The sequence below is a fragment of the Lactuca serriola genome, chromosome 5 (assembly GCF_051521515.1).
Source record: "Lactuca serriola cultivar US96UC23 chromosome 5, Lser_US96UC23_V15, whole genome shotgun sequence".
Taxonomy (NCBI): Eukaryota; Viridiplantae; Streptophyta; class Magnoliopsida; order Asterales; family Asteraceae; genus Lactuca; species Lactuca serriola.
Genome location: NC_136412.1, coordinates 124771742 through 124790451, shown reverse-complemented (window position 1 = coordinate 124790451; position 18710 = coordinate 124771742). Strand labels below are relative to the sequence as shown.

The window sequence follows — 18710 nt, the reverse complement described above, 5'->3', positions numbered from 1 at the left end:
CATTTCTGGTAGAACATCCAGAAGCTTTGTGCAAACTCATAAGAAACGTATTTCAAAACCACCAGAGAATGTTGTAAAACCTAAACTTCAATGGAAGCCCAAATCACTTTCTAATCCATCGTTACCACCCTCTGAAGTGATTAGGAATGAATATCCTAATTTGAAATTTTTAAAAGTTAAATCAGAAAAAGTGAAAAGGAAACCCAGTGTAGTGATGACCTGGGTTCCTAAATCTAAATGATTTCGCTCATTTTGCAGGGACAGTTGCAGAGGAATGTCGTTCGTCCCTGGTACATCGACATCGGCTGCTCCCGGCATCTGACTCGAGACATCTCCCAATTGAGCGAAATTCAATCTTTTAATGGGGGTTATGTCTCCTTTACGGGCGGAGATGGTGGTAAGATCACGCAAAGATGAACCGTTACAAATGGAGTGTTAAGCTTTGAAAATGTCAACTTCGCTCCCGAGTTAAAGCACAGTTTGTTGAGCGTTTCCCAAATATGTGACAAAGGCTACTCCACTCATTTCACCGACAAGGAATGTATGATTTTAAAGCCATGAATAGTCATTCCTGAAGAATGGATTCTAGTCAAATCAATGAGGGATAGCAATGCTTACATTATTGATATGAACAACAATCTCCCTGAACAAGTTACTTGCCTTTTCTCAAAAATCGCCGAGCAAAATTCAATGTTGTGGCACAAAAGGCTCGGTCATGCTAACACGAAAAACCTGAATCGCCTTGCTAAAAATGAGATGGTCCGAGGCCTACCCGTCAGAGACTTTAGTACCTTTGAGAAGTGTGTTTCCTGTGCTCAAGGCAAACATCATAGGAAGCCACACCTGCCCAAGCAAGTCAACTCCATAAGTCAAGTGCTCTAATTGTTACACATGGACTTATTTGGACCAGTCAACGTCCTGAGCATTAACCTAAGCTCTTACTGCCTCGTTGTGATCGAAGATTTCTCTCGGTTTACGTGGGTCTTCTTCTTATCCAACAAAGCGGGGGTTGTTGATCTGATAAAGAAGTTAATGGTGATGATTGAGAAGCAGACCTACAACCAAGTGAAGGCATTTCGTACTGACAATGGAACTGAATTCAAGAATTCGGTTCTTAATCATTTTTTCGCAGAAAAGGGGATAGTGCGTCAATATAGCTCTGCTCACACACCTCAACAGAACGGTGTTGCTGAAAGGAGAAATAGAACGTTGAAAGACGCCGCAAGTACGATGCTATGTGATTCCAAATTATCTGTTTTCTTCTGGGCCAAGGCGATTAACAGTGCTTGCTACGTGCAGAATTGTGTTCTAATCAACAAAGCACAGATGAAGACTCCGTACGAGATTCTCTATGGACACAAGCCTTGTGTCAGCCATTTCCGTGTATTTGGCTGCCCTTGCACCCTTCTTCACTTGGAATCCAACCCTAAATTCAACGCCAAAGCCGATGATTTACTTTGTAGGGTATGCTGCGCGCACTACGTATAGGATTTACAACAAGAAGACTAAGCAGATAGTCGAATCTTATGACGTGCGCTGGGTGGAGGAGAATGAAACAGACGCTCGAGTGGGTCTCGACTGGTTGTTTGATTACAAATCACTTTTCAAATCCCTTAATGTGTCTTCAGATAGTTCAAGTGGATCTTCTTCTGGTTCGAAGATCATGTATGAAGACAAAGACAAAGAAGTTGTCTACAGACCTCCAACGGTTGCGGGGGAGTCCTCTGCTCCATCTGGGAGGGAGTCCTCTGCTCTACCTGAGGGGGAGCCATCTGATCAACCTAATAGTCCAGAGTCTAAAGTTCAAGATGAAGCTCCTAATGCTGATGCTACACCTCGTACACCTGTTGAAAGAGAGTTCATGTCCAGAGACGCTTCCACTGTCAATACAAAGTTTATGGAACTCCTCTTTCCCGAAGAAATCGCAAATGAGTTTGTAGCAGATTCATCTCATGTGAATCAATCAGTAGATGATGGAGGTTTCAACATCCACACTCTTCCTGTTTCTATCAATGATATCAGCCAAGACATACCCTCACGTATTCAACGCGATCATCTGATCGATAATGTCATTGGCCAGCTGGGAGATGGAGTTAAGACTAGAAGTCAGAGTGGAGACGTTAATGCATGTCTCTACTGTTGCTTTATATCTCAAATAGAGCCGAAGAATGTTGACATGGATCTGAATGATCCCAGCTGGGTGGATGCAATGCATGAGGATCTTAATCAGTTTGAAAAGCTCGGGGTTTGGAAGTTGGTTGACTTACCGAAGGGAAAAAGGTCTCTTGACACGCGTTGGGTCTATCGTAATAAGCAAGATGATTCAGGAGTGATCGTGAGAAATAAAGCAAGGTTGGTGGTTCATGGGTTTCGACAGATTGAGGGTCTTGACTATACTGAGGTATTTGCTCTCGTGGCTCGGTTGGAGGCTATTCACATCTTTCTCACATATGCCTCTTACATGAATTTCATGGTCTACCAAATGGATGTCAAGACTGCCTTCTTATATGGCAAGGTGAAGGAAGAAATTTATGTTGATCAACCCCCTGGTTTTGTTGACTCAAAGTTCCCTAATCATGTCTAGAAGTTGGACAAAGCATTGTACGGGTTACATCAGGCTCCTCGAGCATGGTATGCAACTCTAACAAAGCATCTACCCGAGCATGGATACTCTCGTGGCACCATTGATCAAACTTTGTTTATCAAGAATGTGGGTAATGATCAGATATTGGTTCAGATCTATGTTGACGACATTATCTTTGGGTCAACCTGTCCACTGCTTTGCAAAGAGTTTGAAGGCGTAATGAAGAAAAGGTTTGAGATGAGTTCTCTTTGGGAGATGACCATGTTTCTGGGGCTTCAGGTCAAACAATCTTCTATCGGAATCCTTATTCATCAAGCAAAGTATGTGGATGATATGCTGGAGGAGTTTGGGTTCAGAGACACGAAACCTGCTCTGACACCCATGGCGGAGAGACCTCTACTGGCTCCTGATCTTGAAGGCAAATCCGTAGATCAGACGTATTATCGATCAATGATCGGATCGCTCATGTATCTGACTGCTAGTCGTCCAGACATAATGTTTGCAGTCTGTCAATGCGCATGCTTCCAGGCCAATCCTAAACTTTCTCATCTTATTGCTGTTAAACGGATTTTTTTGGTATCTCAAAGGTTGCCCAAAACTGGGCCTTTGGTATCCGAAAAATCCCAAATTTGACCTTTATGCTTTTGCAGACAGCAACTATGGCAGGTGTGAGCTTGATAGAAAATCGACTTCAGGAGGATGCCAATTTCTTGGAGATAGACTGGTCTCATGGCAGTGCAAGAAGCAGCATACGGTCTCAACCTCAACAGCAGAAGCGGAATATGTTGTTGCGTCTGCCTATTGTTCTCAAGTCATATGGATCCAACATCAGCTGTTGGACTACGGTTTGAATTTTTTAGAAACCCCAATTCATTGTGATAATGAGGCTGCTATTCAAATCGCTAAAAATCTAGTCCAACATTCCAAAACCAAGCACATTGACATCAAAATTCATTTTATCCGAGATTGTTATGAGCGTTCGCTCATCAGGCTAGAACATGTTCACACTGACAATAATGTGGCGAACTTGTTCACAAAGCCTTTTCACAAAGCTCGATTCGATGTGCTTGTGGGATTTTTAAAACTGATTCGTTTTGAGAATTAAATTTTTAGGTATTCTTAGTTTAAATTTGCGCATTTTTAGTCATTTCATTCTCTCCCATGCACAAATTTAGGGGGAGAAATAAACAAAAGTCCAAAAACATAAAAATTAAAAATCCAAAAATATTTTGTTTATGTTTTATTTTTTTCAGAAAAATTTTCAAAAATCCTAAAACATAAAAAATTCAAAAAATTCAAAAAATATTGTCGCTAATAGTTTTGTTTGTTTTTGAAGGACTGGGAAGTGATATCATCAAGTGATAATAGGCAACCTGAGTCTGCGTAATGTACCCAAAGTTGAAGGATCTTTGCTCTGGTTTGATGCGTAGGTAGGCACGAAAGATTCTAAATGGACTTGACTAGGCAGAGTTGAACTTAAGATATTCTTAGTCTTGACAAATTTTGACCTAGTTAGATCCGTTCAGCCTGACAATACGACGCTCGGATAGGTTGAGCAGGGAGATATATATGGGAATCCACTCGTCACATTAAATGAACCCATACTTGGAACCATGGTTTAACTTTTCCTCGATGTGCGGATTCTATCCTTAATTCCAGTTGGATGGGGCGACTGGTAAATTCCGATAAAATAGGTCTGTAGAAAATCGTTTTCTTTCTTTCTGTCTGTTAGTCATATGTTGTCTCCATTGCGTGACTTCCAATCCGACCTGGTACACAACATATGCAACTCTATTTCTCTGCATGTTATATATATGAAATTCTTCTTATCTGTTAGCCATATGTTGTCTCCTTTGCGTGACTTCCAATCCGACCTGGTACACAGCATATGCAACCTTCTACTTCTCAACCCCTCTAAAACAATAAGTAACAGCAATCTGAATCTGTTCTCTCTCTGAATGATTGTCTGCTCACCCGGTGTAAGGAGTACTTTGGAAATTCTTGATGGCTGGGGCATATCAGGAAGCGGGAAACATGTTCCAGTACAATTAAAATTGAACTCTCACAGATTGTCTATAGATCTCGCTACTCAATTTAGGTGCACAACAATATCTCTGGTCGTCGTCAGCTGAATGGTCCTTAAGATATAGTATCTAGGAACTTAGTATCAGATATAATATCTAGGAACTTGAGTTCACCTTGTCTTGTAACAAATAGTATGTCCTAAATTTGTCACAATTTTTCGTATTTAAGTGGACAACAATACCGGCGATCGACCAGATAAAGATGTGAAGATGAAAGGTACCGATAAGTGGATTAAGATTGTCTAACAACTTTGATCCCAGTGTCACAAGATTTTGTGAGTAGTGTTGAAATAAATTTTGTCTTTTCAAAATTTAAATCTCCTGTAATTTTATTTTTACTTTTATTTTTATTTTATTTTATTTTTATAATTGTCAAAAATTTATTTTTTAAAATCCTTTAACTTTTAAATTTTCAAAAATTAGTTTATTTTATTTTTTAGTTTATTTTTAATTTTATTTTTTATTTAAAAATCCTCAAATGTTTTATTCTTAAAAATTTTATCGGGATAAAAGACTGTGTTTTTAAATGGGTGGGTAACTGGTAAATTTGAAAGGAGTATAAAAGAAAAGGGGCTTACTTTCGTAAACCCTTCCTCTCCCACTCCCTCTTTACAGTCGCAATACCATACTCTCTCTCTCTACTCTCTCTCCTCGAATTTTTTCCTGCGAAATCTCGTGAAATCGATTAGTAAACCCTGAAGGTATGATGAATCTGACCAAGGATCTGTTCTCTATTCATGATTCCGACCAAAAACGAAGGAGTACTCGGAGTTTAAAGTTTGTTGGCGTTTACTGTTCATCGAGGAGTTTACGGTTTCGAAACATTCAAGAACCTTAAACCCAAAATCGTCTTACGACCGTAAACCTGGGTTTTGGTCTTACGACCGTAAACTCGGGTTTTGGTGTTCTGACCGTAAACCCAAGTTTTGGTCTTACGACCGTAAACTCAGTTTACGGTCAGTTGACCAACTTTGACCGTAAACCCTTGATTGACAATCTTTCACCGTAAACTCCATTGTTTGACTATTTTGACCGTAAACTCAAATATTTTGTGGTCAAACTATTTTTTTACAAAAAAGGAGACCAAAATAAATTGTCTAATTAAGAAAACTTAATGTTTTACATTATTATATTCTGTGTTTTCTTACTTGGCTTGTTTAGTGCAGAATAATGTCAAATCTTAAGTTCGCGGATATGCACAACTTGGCGATCGTGTTGGATGATCCTCCAGCTGCTCATCCAGAATTCAAGTCAATGATCTACAGACTGAGAGAGTGATGCTTATCTTGTGCCATCATAGTAAATCCCATCATCTATCAGAATATCATCCGGGAGTTTTGGCAGACAGCTAGCATGGCCAAAGTCAAAGGAGAAATTACAATCGAAGTTGTAGTCAAGGGTTGCAAGATCAAGATTACAGAGCAGTACATCAGAGATACCCTGCTGGTCAACGATGAATCCAAATTCCCTAATGAGATTGGAATTGATGATGTACAAGGGGTTCTTCAGAGGATGGGATACAAGGGTGTCTACCCTCCCACAACAAAGAAGCTCCTGCCTCCATACTGGCGATTCCTAGCACACGTGTTCGTCAGCTGCATCTCTGGCAGGAGATCAGGAGCCGATGAGATCTCCCTCAGAAACACCGGGGCAATTGTCTCCTTGGCTGCTGGCATAGAGTTTAATTTCTCAAAGTACATTCTTGATGAATTCTTGGTGAACATTAATGCCATTACTCGGGGGACCAAAGATGCATTTCTTCTTTATCCAAGGTTCATCCAAGTATTCGTCGATGATCAATTTCCATAAATGGTGAAGGATGGTGACAAGTTGGATATTAAATCCTTGGGCCCTCACACAGTTGGTCTCATCAAGTAGAATAGAAGGGGCAAGGTCGTTTTTGAAGGCAAACATCCTCTGGTCAAATTTGGAAAATTTGTTGAAATTGACGAGTCTTCTGAGTCGCATGGAACATCCGACAATGTGTCATCTGAGCCAGTTTCATCTGAGAGGGTTGCTTCTAATAATGTGATCATTGTCTCAGATCATGAAGAAGAAGAAGATCCAGCTGCTAACACACAAGTGGCTAAGGAACATGAATTGACTTCTGCACGAGTAGAAGAAGATTTTCACAAGGGGTCGGGGTCAGAAACTGAGACAAGGGAAGAAGAAGATGTTCTTGAAGCCTCACCTCCTCCAACCAACACCACGGCGGAAATAGCAACTCCTATGGTGGTAACGTCAGGGATTCCTCCCCTTAATGTTATCTTACCTACCTCTGAGCCGGTGGAATGTGATCGCACCACCACACAAGTCACACCTCCTACAAGCAAAAGACGCAGACTTGATCCAAGACTAGTGACTCAAAGTGTTTCTGCTCCACCAACAACAACCCTAGTTATAGTCTCAACTAAACCATTCACTGAACGTCCTAGTACCTTCTACAAGACTGGTGACTCATCTTTTCCAGCAGACTTCTCCCCTCCTAGGCCAGAGCACGATGCTACCTCTGTTAGACTAGCCTCGCTCTTGGCTAGAGAACAACTTTCAACACCTTCCCCACATGGCAAAGGAATTTTTATAGGGGCTGGTAACACAAGAGAAGAGTGTCCATCACTCTCTGGACTTCAGAAGCAGGTCGATGCTCTGAGTCAGAAGAATGTCGAGTTAGATCAGAGCAATATTGAGCTTGACATTAAGGTCACGGGTCTTCAAGCTGAAAACACACAACTTAGTATTCAAATGGCAGAACTTAATGAAGAAAATGCTGTGAAGACCAAACAAATTACAGATCTCCAGACTCATTTCGGCCTTCTGACCACCAATTACTATGACTTGACGAAAAAGCTGGAAGATACACATGGCGACGAATTCAGGTCATCCATTGAAGAGCCGCTAATTTATCTTCCCAATCAAGATGTTCCCATTGCTCCTACATCTACCTCTGCAAATATCAGAACCACCACCATCGTAAACCGCTTCGAAAAAGAACCAAATCAAGCTCCACGTGGAAAGGCCTCAAAACGCAAGAAGTCGGACAAGAAACCTGAAAAAAGTCAGCTCCTATTCAAACGGAGCTGTAACATCCCGAAATAGCGAGAGTAGAGTTGAAGGGCCAAAAGTGTTAATTGGGAAAGAGTGACTCGGCGAGTAGAATCGCGGCTTGACCGCGTGTTAAGTAGCCGACTCGACGAGTCGATGAGATAGACTCGGCGAGTAGGCGCTGGGTGGAGAAAACCCTAATTCTCGGGGTTGAGCCATATATAAGGAACATTATATTCCTTCCCCAGCCTCTTTACTTCCCTCTTGAGTTCTAGAAACCCTAAATCGCAGAGGAGCTCCATTGTTGAGTGGATTGAAGCTTGGAGAAGTAATCATTGAAGGAATTTTGTGGGAATTGAAGGCTTGGGGCAAGGGGCTTTGCTTGGAATCAACTTCATTGCAGTTGGGGGCGTCCATTGGAGGTAATATCTCGTTCTTGGTCTGATTGTATGTTGTTTCTTCATTTTGGGGTTTGTGGGATCTTGCCTTTGGATGTAATTGGAAGTCTAGAGGGTAGATCTGAGGTTGCTACCTAAGATCTGGAGTAGAGGAGAATCAGAGAGCATGAAAGTCCCTGTGTTGGATTGTCTAGTGAAGCTTGCAAGTCCCAAACCCTAGTTATGAGTGATTATGGCCTAGATCTCTATGGATTCACGTAAAGTTTGCCACTTTACGTGATGGATGAGTTGTAGGAGGTTGGATCTATGTTTTGGATCAATTGCATGGTCTGGGATGCTTCTGTATGGATTCAGATCGGTGGTACTCGGCGAGTCACATGGGTAACTCGACGAGTTGCTTGAAGATGAGCTGGGACTCGACGAGTTGTTCATACAACTCGGCGAGTCGGATGAAGATGGCTTGGAACTCGACGAGTTGTATGAAAAACTCGGCGAGTAGGTTGAAGATAGCCATAGACTCGGCGAGTCTGTTCTTAGACTCGGCGAGTCTTGTCGAAGAGTCCCGATATTCTCTGGTGGAGTCGAGAATCGGTGAGTCAAGGGGATGACTCGGTGAGTTGAGGGCGAGTGGACTCAGAGTTGTTAAACTCGGCGAGTCTCGGGGTGACTCGGCGAGTTAGATCGCGGATTGAGTGAAGTTCTGAGTATGGGGACTCGGCGAGTCATCGGGTTGACTCGGCGAGTAGGGTCAGTCAGGGGTTGACTTTGACCTTGTCTTTGACCAAGGGTTGACCAGTGGTTCCAGGGGTATTTTGGTAATTGTTGATTATTGTTTGAGTTCAGTGCATTGGTGGCTGTCCAAAGGTGGAGATCGTATCAGTGATCGGAGCAGTTTGAACTATCTGTTCAGTCGGCAGTTTCGAGGTGAGTTATCCTCACTATATCGCTAGGGTTTATGGCACTAAGGCCAACCCTTTTATCGGATGGAAATCCGGGTAGTTGTCAGTTGTTATGATATGGGCCGGAAGGCGTTATATGTTGCAGGCCGGAAGGCATTATATGTTGTGGGCCGGAAGGCATTGCTATGTGGACCGCAAGGTCATGGCCTGGAAAGGCGTATGTGTGCATTTAGTATGTTGACTGATTCGTAGGGTGATATTATGCTAGTGACCGGCTAGGTCGGTATCCTGATTAGAGTAATGCTATGTTATGTGATTTGTTAATCGATTGTTGACTGTGAACTGTTATATGATTATGTGTTATACGTATGATTGCTAGATCTGGGGTGTGACCCGGTATGCAGGGTCGTTCTATGATTTGTTATGTTATGTATGCATTTTATGTTATGGGCCGGAAGGCAATATGTTATGGGCCGGAAGGCAATATGTTTGGACCGGAAGGTCGTGGCCTGGAAGGGCGTATATGTGGTTGGTATATTGGGGGTATCTCACTAAGCTTTCGGGCTTACAGTCGTGGTTTTATGTTTTCAGGTTCTCAGGAGTCTGTGGCAAGGCAAAGGCGTGATCGTACCGTTCCTCGCGTTGGTGTTTTATGATATGAACCTGGGAAAATACTCTGTTAAATAATGTATTGAAAACCTTTTTGTAACAACGTTATTAAAATGGGTGGTTTTTGAAAAGTTTTAATTGTTTTGAAATTTTGGACGTTACAAGTTGGTATCAGAGCCTTGGTTTGAGTGAATTGGGGGAAACATTCGTGTGACTCCAGTCTCAAATCGAGGAGGATTTTAAAAAGAGAAAATTAAAATGGTTTTCAAATTAAGTAAAGGGAGGATGCGGAGGTACGATCAGCCGGAGCCAGTAAGTAACCCCAAGATACCATACATGATATTTGTTTTATTGAGCTTGATAGAACAGCATGTTAGAGTTTGGCTAGGGATCTTCAGGAATTCATGATAATGTTGCCTGATTTGTGATGCCTGTAGCCTAGGGTCCCTTATGGGAGATTCTCTGTGTTCCTCTAGTGGTGAGGGTTGATAGTCTTTATGCATGTTCTCTAGGGTATTGTGGTAGTACTTCATACAAATATGGGTAGGTGTGGAAGGTAGTATGGGCCCGTACTACTGAAAGCACAGGACCCATACGCGTATCAGGGAAACCATAATCTCTAGGGTTGGGTTGCGAGAGTTGGATCCCAGGTTTGGGGGATGAGTCTGAGTTTTGGTTTGGTGTTTTCCAGTATGGAGATTTCGAGGCATGATGAGAGTGGATCCGGATCAGGATCGGGAGCTGGAGAGGGAGTTCCGGGTGGATCGGTGCCGTCTGAGGTTATCGATCAGATGAGCACGAGCGAGTTGGATGCGAGGATTCGCAATATCCTGCATGATGAGGTTGCTGCATTGTTCCGGGCTGAGTTGTCGGAACTGTTTGGGTCGATTAAGACCACCATAGTTGAGTATTTTGACGAGCGCTATGCGGCTCTCGCAGAGACGGCTGCCGCAGCAGCTACAGCGGCTGTAGCAGCGGCAAGGAGAGGAGCTAGTCGGGGTTTTCAGTATCGGGACTTCTATTATACGAAGCCTCCCACATTCGATGGAGTTCAGGACCCAATTGTTGCTATGAGATGGTTATCAGACGTGGAGGGGTGTTTCTCCACGTGTTTATGCCCTGCTGATCAGAGGGTGAGGTGTGCTCTGAACCTGTTGAGGCTCGGGGCGAAGGTTTGGTGGAGATTGACCACGGGGTCATATTCAGATGCGCAGAGGGCTGCAGTTTCATGGGATCAGTTCCGAGAGATGTTCATCACCCACTTTGTTCCGCATGATGAGAGGGAGAGATTGGCTCAAGAGTTCCTTGGGCTGAAGCAGGATTCAGAGTCGGTGACTGAGATCACCAGGATGTTCGCTGAGAGGGTGATGTTTTGCCCTGAGTTCGCTTCGGAGCAGGCTCAGATGTCTCGATATCTGAGTATGCTCAAGGGGGATATCAGACAGTTCGTGTCTGAGCAGAGGTGCGAGACCTTGTTGGAGTTGCAGGAGGCCGCCAGGCGGCGTGAGTTAGAGGTTGAGTTGCAGTTGCGTCAGCTGAGGCAGGCTCCGATGCAGTCGCAGCCGGCGCCAAAACGGTCCAGGACCGTTGATATTAGAATGGGGGAGCGGAGCGGCCACACTTGTGGGAAGTGTGGGAGGGGTCACACCGGAGTTTGTTGGTCCGGTGGTGCATGCCGCAAGTGCGGAAAAGAGGGGCACCATGCGAGGGATTGTCGGCAGTCAGCGCCAGTTCGGGATTTGAGGATCTGCTATCATTGTCGTCAGGTTGGACATTTGAGGGCCAACTGTCCACAGTTTGCTGCTGGGTCGGTGCAGGCTCCAGCACCGGCCACTTTGAGGATCACAGGCGGAGGTCAGGGTGGAGCGGAGCCCCCAAGGGCTCAGGGTCGTGTTTTTTCAGCTTGTTGCAGAGGAGGTCAGGGCAGTGCCAAAGACAGCTGCGGGTATGTTTCTCTCTTGATGTCTTGTTATCTTGTGATTATTGTGGTGTAATGTTCATGAGCCGGTAATTGTTTCGTTTTCGTTGTGATATTCTTCGTTTTGCGGGTTGTGGTTTGGGTTATGGATTTGTGTTTCGGGTTTTCGTCTTGGTATCCGTTGTTTCCTGAGGGTTTAATATGATTATGGTTAGTGTTTTGGTGCCTTCGTTGGTTATCGTTAGTGAGGGTTGATAGTGGAGATGCGGCTCTGGGTCGAATGTCGGGTAGCATCTGCAGTCGTGGAGTGGATGATTGAAAGACCGGTTTCTTTGAGCGGATTGATCAGGGAGGAGATGTGTTTTGCTGAGGGTTGCTTATGCTTGTGGGGAGCAGTCAGTGTGTAAGTGTTCTCTTTGTGCGGGGTTGTTCTGGAAGGTCGTTAATGGCGATCGGTGGTTGTTAGTCAGTACTTTAAGTGGGGGAGAATTGGAGAATCCTCCGGGAGATCGATGAGTATGTGAGGGTGCTTAGCTGTTGGGATTCAGCAGTGTTCTATCAGCTCAGAGTATAGGCTGACAAGAGCGAGTGTCGAGTATGCGGGGCGGGATACAGACCTAGGGCATCTGGTTATGGAGGCCTGGAAGCAGGCCGGGATCAAGTTGAGTAGGTAGCCGGGGCTAGCTGATCAGAGTATTTGTATGCTTGATGTATGTGATGGGTTGTACTGCATTAATCCCACAGGATTTATGTTGTGCATGTTACCAGAGTGGGAAACGGAAGGTTCCTGGAGTTAGAACCGGAAGGTTCGCAGAGTTAGAACCTGAGGGTTCACAGAGTTTGGGTGTACGGACCCACTGAGATATAGCCTCGAATGGCTAGCGTGTGTTATGTGAGTCGGTCCTGTCATGCTGGAGACTCTGTTGGTATGGTCGGATCAGTTTGAGATTTCGAATTGTGTATGTTGCAGTGTGATTTCATTGGAAGGTCTGGCCCCGGGTTAGTGATCTTGTTTAGTTGAGGTAGTGATTTTGTTGAGTGGAGAGAGTGCATGGGCTTGAGAGCCCCTGCAATGAGAGCCAGAGCATGTGAATAGCGGTTACGCAAAAAGGGTGGTGTCGCTTGGGGCGAGCACCGTGGCACAGGTTGGGGTGGTATCATGGCCAAGTGAGTTCCTTGGAAAAGGAATAGGGAAAGGTGTGTAACTCCGAAGGGGAGTGCAAGTTCACGAAAGTGAAAGCTGCAGAGCAGAGTTATGGTTAGAGTATTTCGAGTATGGTTTTGAGCATCGTGTTCGCGGCAGTGAAGTAGGAACTCATCCGGTTTGGGATGTATGTTGAGGCTCAGAAGGGATGCAGGGAGTGAGAGAATCTTGAATTCTCAGTGTGATTCTGATCAGGGTATAGGGTGGATATTAGTGGTTCATCCTGGGAGATGTTTGAGGATAGTATCAGTGTATCAGGTTTCTCAACCTGAAGGTGTTAGAGCCGGTTCAGCTTGTGTGTGCGGTTGCAAGAGGAGAACTCGTGAGGGTTACTCTGAGATAGAGAATGAGTTCTTCCGTCGCCACAGAATGGATAAAGTGGGATTCGGATCGGGGATCCGATGGTTCATGGTTTTCTAGCCTTTATGAGCCAAGTGATGGTTGTGATTTGGAGTAGTGTTGCATTATGGGTAACTCTCGGGGGTTAAGCGAAGATATTAGAGGGTGAATCCGATGCCCTATTTGAGACGGTGGTCAGGAAACCGTGAGGGAAGGAAAGTGTGTTCGAGTTCGTTTGGGTATGCCTTGTGGGACCTGGTCTGGTTGAGGCCAGGTGGAGCATTGTGGGAGTATCCTTGGAGTTGAGCTGCTATAGGCTTCGAGGGCGAAGCCTAACATAAGTGGGGGAGAACTATAACATCCCGAAATAGCGAGAGTAGAGTTGAAGGGCCAAAAGTGTTAATTGGGAAAGAGTGACTCGGCGAGTCCATGGCTGGACTCGGCGAGTAGAGTCGCGGCTTGACCGCGTGTTAAGTAGCCGACTCGACGAGTCGATGAGATAGACTCGGCGAGTAGGCGCTGGGTGGAGAAAAACCTAATTCTCGGGGTTGAGCCATATATAAGGAACATTATATTCCTTCCCCAGCCTCTTTACTTCCCTCTTGAGTTCTAGAAACCCTAAATCGCAGAGGAGCTCCATTGTTGAGTGGATTGAAGCTTGGAGAAGTAATCATTGAAGGAATTTTGTGGGAATTGAAGGCTTGGGGCAAGGGGCTTTGCTTGGAATCAACTTCATTGCAGTTGGGGGCGTCCATTGGAGGTAATATCTCGTTCTTGGTCTGATTGTATGTTGTTTCTTCATTTTGGGGTTTGTGGGATCTTGCCTTTGGATGTAATTGGAAGTCTAGAGGGTAGATCTGAGGTTGCTACCTCAGATCTGGAGTAGAGGAGAATCAGAGAGCATGAAAGTCCCTGTGTTGGATTGTCTAGTGAAGCTTGCAAGTCCCAAACCCTAGTTATGAGTGATTATGGCCTAGATCTCTATGGATTGACGTAAAGTTTGCCACTTTACGTGATGGATGAGTTGTAGGAGGTTGGATCTATTTTTTGGATCAATTGCATGGTCTGGGATGCTTCTGTATGGATTCAGATCGGTGGTACTCGGCGAGTCACATGGGTAACTCGACGAGTTGCTTGAAGATGAGCTGGGACTCAACGAGTTGTTCATACAACTCGGCGAGTCGGATGAAGATGGCTTGGAACTCGACGAGTTGTATGAACAACTCGGCGAGTAGGTTGAAGATAGCCATAGACTCGGCGAGTCTGTTCTTAGACTCGGCGAGTCTTGTCGAAGAGTCCCGATATTCTCTGGTTGAGTCGAGAATCGGTGAGTCAAGGGGATGACTCGGTGAGTTGAGGGCGAGTGGACTCAGAGTTGTTAAACTCGGCGAGTCTCGGGGTGACTCGGCGAGTTAGATCGCGGATTGAGTGAAGTTCTGAGTATGGGGACTCGGCGAGTCATCGGGTTGACTCGGCGAGTAGGGTCAGTCAGGGGTTGACTTTGACCTTGTCTTTGACCAAGGGTTGACCAGTGGTTCCAGGGGTATTTTGGTAATTGTTGATTATTGTTTGAGTTCAGTGCATTGGTGGCTGTCCAAAGGTGGAGATCGTATCAGTGATCGGAGCAGTTTGAACTATCTGTTCAGTCGGCAGTTTCGAGGTGAGTTGTCCTCACTATATCGCTAGGGTTTATGGCACTAAGGCCAACCCTTTTATCGGATGGAAATCCGGGTAGTTGTCAGTTGTTATGATATGGGCCGGAAGGCGTTATATGTTGCAGGCCGGAAGGCATTATATGTTGTGGGCCGGAAGGCATTGCTATGTGGACCGCAAGGTCATGGCCTGGAAAGGCGTATGTGTGCATTTAGTATGTTGACTGATTCGTAGGGTGATATTATGCTAGTGACCGGCTAGGCCGGTATCCTGATTAGAGTAATGCTATGTTATGTGATTTGTTAATCGATTGTTGACTGTGAACTGTTATATGATTATGTGTTATACGTATGATTGCTAGATCTGGGGTGTGACCCGGTATGCAGGGTCGTTCTATGATTTGTTATGTTATGTATGCATTTTATGTTATGGGCCGGAAGGCAATATGTTATGGGCCGGAAGGCAATATGTTTGGACCGGAAGGTCGTGGCCTGGAAGGGCGTATATGTGGTTGGTATATTGGGGGTATCTCACTAAGCTTTCGGGCTTACAGTCGTGGTTTTATGTTTTCAGGTTCTCAGGAGTCTGTGGCAAGGCAAAGGCGTGATCGTACCGTTCCTCGCGTTGGTGTTTTATGATATGAACCTGGGAAAATACTCTGTTAAATAATGTATTGAAAACCTTTTTGTAACAACGTTATTAAAATGGGTGGTTTTTGAAAAGTTTTAATTGTTTTGAAATTTTGGACGTTACAGGAGCGCAGATCACAAGGCACCCTTGGATCAACAACAGGTTACTGTCACGGATTTGGGTGTACAACGCTTCAGAGACACTTATGGTGACAGATCTGGAATCATCGGGTGGGGATTCCATGACACGATGAATATGTTCATGGTGAGGAGAAAGAGAGGAAACAAAGAATTATACAAAGACGCTCATGAATTTAATTCTTTTACAAAAATTGATCTTATTGAGTTGTCTAAGGCTCCTTTCTCCAATCCTAAAAATAATCCCAGGGCAAATCAGTTCAAATCCTTCTTGGAAGATCAAGTGGCCAAGGGGTTTCTGTCAATGAAGATTGCAGAGTCTGTTGTCAAGGTTCACTCCAAGGTATTTGATACCACGACATAATAGCCAATTACATCAGTGATGTGGCCTGCTACGGCTCAGGTTAAGCAAGTCCATGTTCTTCAAAATTACCCTGATGGTTCTCTTGCATCCATGCTTTATTGGGTGTATGAAGAAGACACAGATGCTGCGGTCATCAAGTTAAAGGAAGATTGCATCCATCTCTATGAAAAAAGGGACTTGATTCAATTTCACAAATGGGACATACATCATCTTGCTACTAAACAGATTGTGGTGGCTGAGACAATATTTGAGCCCGCTGCAAAAGAATATACGACGATGGTGGCTTAAATTATTGAGAAGAAGATGTGGAATGGAGCAATGGGGAAATCTGACGTACTGGTGGTCGACAAGGACTGAGTCAAAGCTAGCACCAAACCAAGGGGGAGATTGAAGGATCCAATTTATGGTTTGGTCTAGGATTTAATGTATTTTGGTCAAGTATGAGTCTGTAATAGTGTTTAAGGGTTGTTTGTTGGGTTGTTGGACATTTTGGGTGTTTACGACCGTAAACTCTGTTTACGGTCGCAAACCCAGTTTACGGTTCTGGTCTTGTATATATAGTGGAGGTGTTTGTCTTTTGATGGTTGTTGATGCCATAGAGTTCTATCGAGTTGTACCAGACGATTTTCTGAATATAATCGTGTGCAAGCTTGATTTCTTTCATCTTATTTTTCTTCTTGTGATTGATTTTTGTTTAACTACTGGTGAAGATCCATATTTGGACCTTACACATGGCAAGTGATTGTATGCTTTGAAATAGAGAGGAGAAGAAAAGTTAGATCAAAGATGAAGCTTATTATGTCGAACAGCTGGAAGATGTGCAAGTAAAAGCTAAGGGGTTATCTTTGGTGGAAAGAGGAGAAGATGATGATGATGGAATGTATCAAGTTTGGTCATCTAGATCTAATGATGACGAAATGTGTAACCCTACGCATGGAGCAATGTATGCTCAATTTGAGGAGGAAAATGAAGGGAACATGACTAGTTGTTGTTTTGTGACAACAAAAGGTGACAAGTCACCAATGACCACAAAGGTATGTTCTATACTTCAATCTTTCAATATTACTTTGAATGCTTACGATTCTGAATTAACTGCTTTTGATGATACTATTGCTTATTTTGATAATTTGGTTATCTCTGCTAGCAATGAGGCTAACAAATCTAGTACATAATTACTAGAGACATAGAAGGAGTTGGATTCAAAGAAAATTAGAATAGAATATCTAGAATTACAAATAATTAATCTCATGTGTGATAGGGACAATTTGAATAATGATGTTCGAATTTTGTTAGCACAATGAAACATTGATTGTAATTTGGCTAAAAGATTATATGCAAAGTTAACCGCTTTGCATCACCCATCTGACATAAGCAAAGAAAAACATAGGAAGTTATTACCTTTCTTAGATTTTTAAAATGAAAAGGTTGATTGCATATCCTATGATTGTGAAAAGACTATAGCTGAATTCGATAGAGTTCCTGATAATAGGTTTGCTTATGGAATCGTGAAAATATATGAATATTTGGATGTGAATGAATTAGTTGACATTGTGAATGAAACTTTGACCAAAAAAGAACAAATCAAGATTTTGAAAAGAACCGAGAATTCGAAATCTGACTCTCAATCTAATTTTGTTGATTTCGAAGATAATTCTGATAATATTAGAAAAATCAGTGATATTAAGCAAGAGGAAGTTATCGATTATTCTCAGTTATTAGTCATATATCTCACATCTTTGACTAAAGGCAAAGAAAAGTGTAATGATTCGTTGGTTAAGGATAACACTGACCGACCCTCAACTTCGAAAGTTTGTAATTTTGATCATGTGAATTTCAAAGATAGTAAAACGGATAGTAGTGATTATGAGGAGGATAATGATGAAGTTCCAAAAGAAACAACCACAACAAATGAAGTTTCAAAAGAGACAGATATTCCAAGAATTGTTATTGATAAAATGTATAGAGAAACAAAAAAAATCGACGAAGTTATGAAAGAAAAAGGTGCTCATTATCTCGAAACAAATTTGGTTGTGTATCTAAATTTAAAATGCACAAATGATGTCATCTTCCCTAATCAAGTGTTTGTCACAACTAGGAATGTCAATAACATCAAACCTAAATTTAACAAGTTAGTTGAAGAAGATAACAAGTAAGCATGGAATGAAGGATTCTTTTCAAAGCAAAGCACTGTCGAAAATAATCTCACAAAGAATACATATAATTTTCAAAGACAAAAACCACAATATAAATGAGTTGAAATTTTTGAAATTTCAAAAAAAGTTTCAAAACATGATGATGGTGAACTTGTGTCACAAAATATCAATGTAAATTCACAAGAGTTTAAAGACCAAATTGAAAAGTTTTCGAAAGATAATGGAATTTCAAAGAGACTAGCACGAAAGAAAGTATTTTAGGAAACTGTTGAGTCTCGAAAGAAACAAAATGATTTGCAAAAGAAAAAGTCTGAAAAAACAATGTCTAAATTTGTTAAGACTATGTCTTCAACATGTTTAGACAAGCATAAAAATCCATCTCTAACCAAAAAGGCATTGTCTCCTTCCAGTTCACGAACTGATTTTTCGACATCCAAAACACAAGAAACACAATCTTTGTCACAAAAGTATCAACATTCACATAATTCAGTGAAATTTCAAACTTATCAATCCAAAAGGAATTATTTTTCAAATAGTCCACACATGTTTTCTCAAAATAACTTTGCAAAACAATATCATTCTTCTCAACATTCAAAGAATTTTCAAAAATATGAAAAAGATCATTCAAAACCCAGTGGTAAATTCAAACCACGACAACCAAATTTTCCCAACCCACCTGCGAAACAAGTTTACAAA

The 18710-nt window shown here is 42.8% G+C and overlaps 1 protein-coding gene across 1 annotated transcript; it reads left to right on the top strand.

Moving 5' to 3' along the window:
- The first annotated feature begins 891 nt into the window (after window positions 1-891).
- On the top strand, window positions 892-5946 carry LOC145049781 (uncharacterized). The gene is made up of 4 exons (XM_078998139.1): window positions 892-1459; window positions 1629-2200; window positions 2864-3160; window positions 5830-5946. Exons 1-4 carry the CDS (start codon window positions 892-894, stop codon window positions 5944-5946), a joined length of 1554 nt encoding a protein of 517 aa, XP_078854265.1.
- Window positions 5947-18710: the final 12764 nt, after the last annotated feature.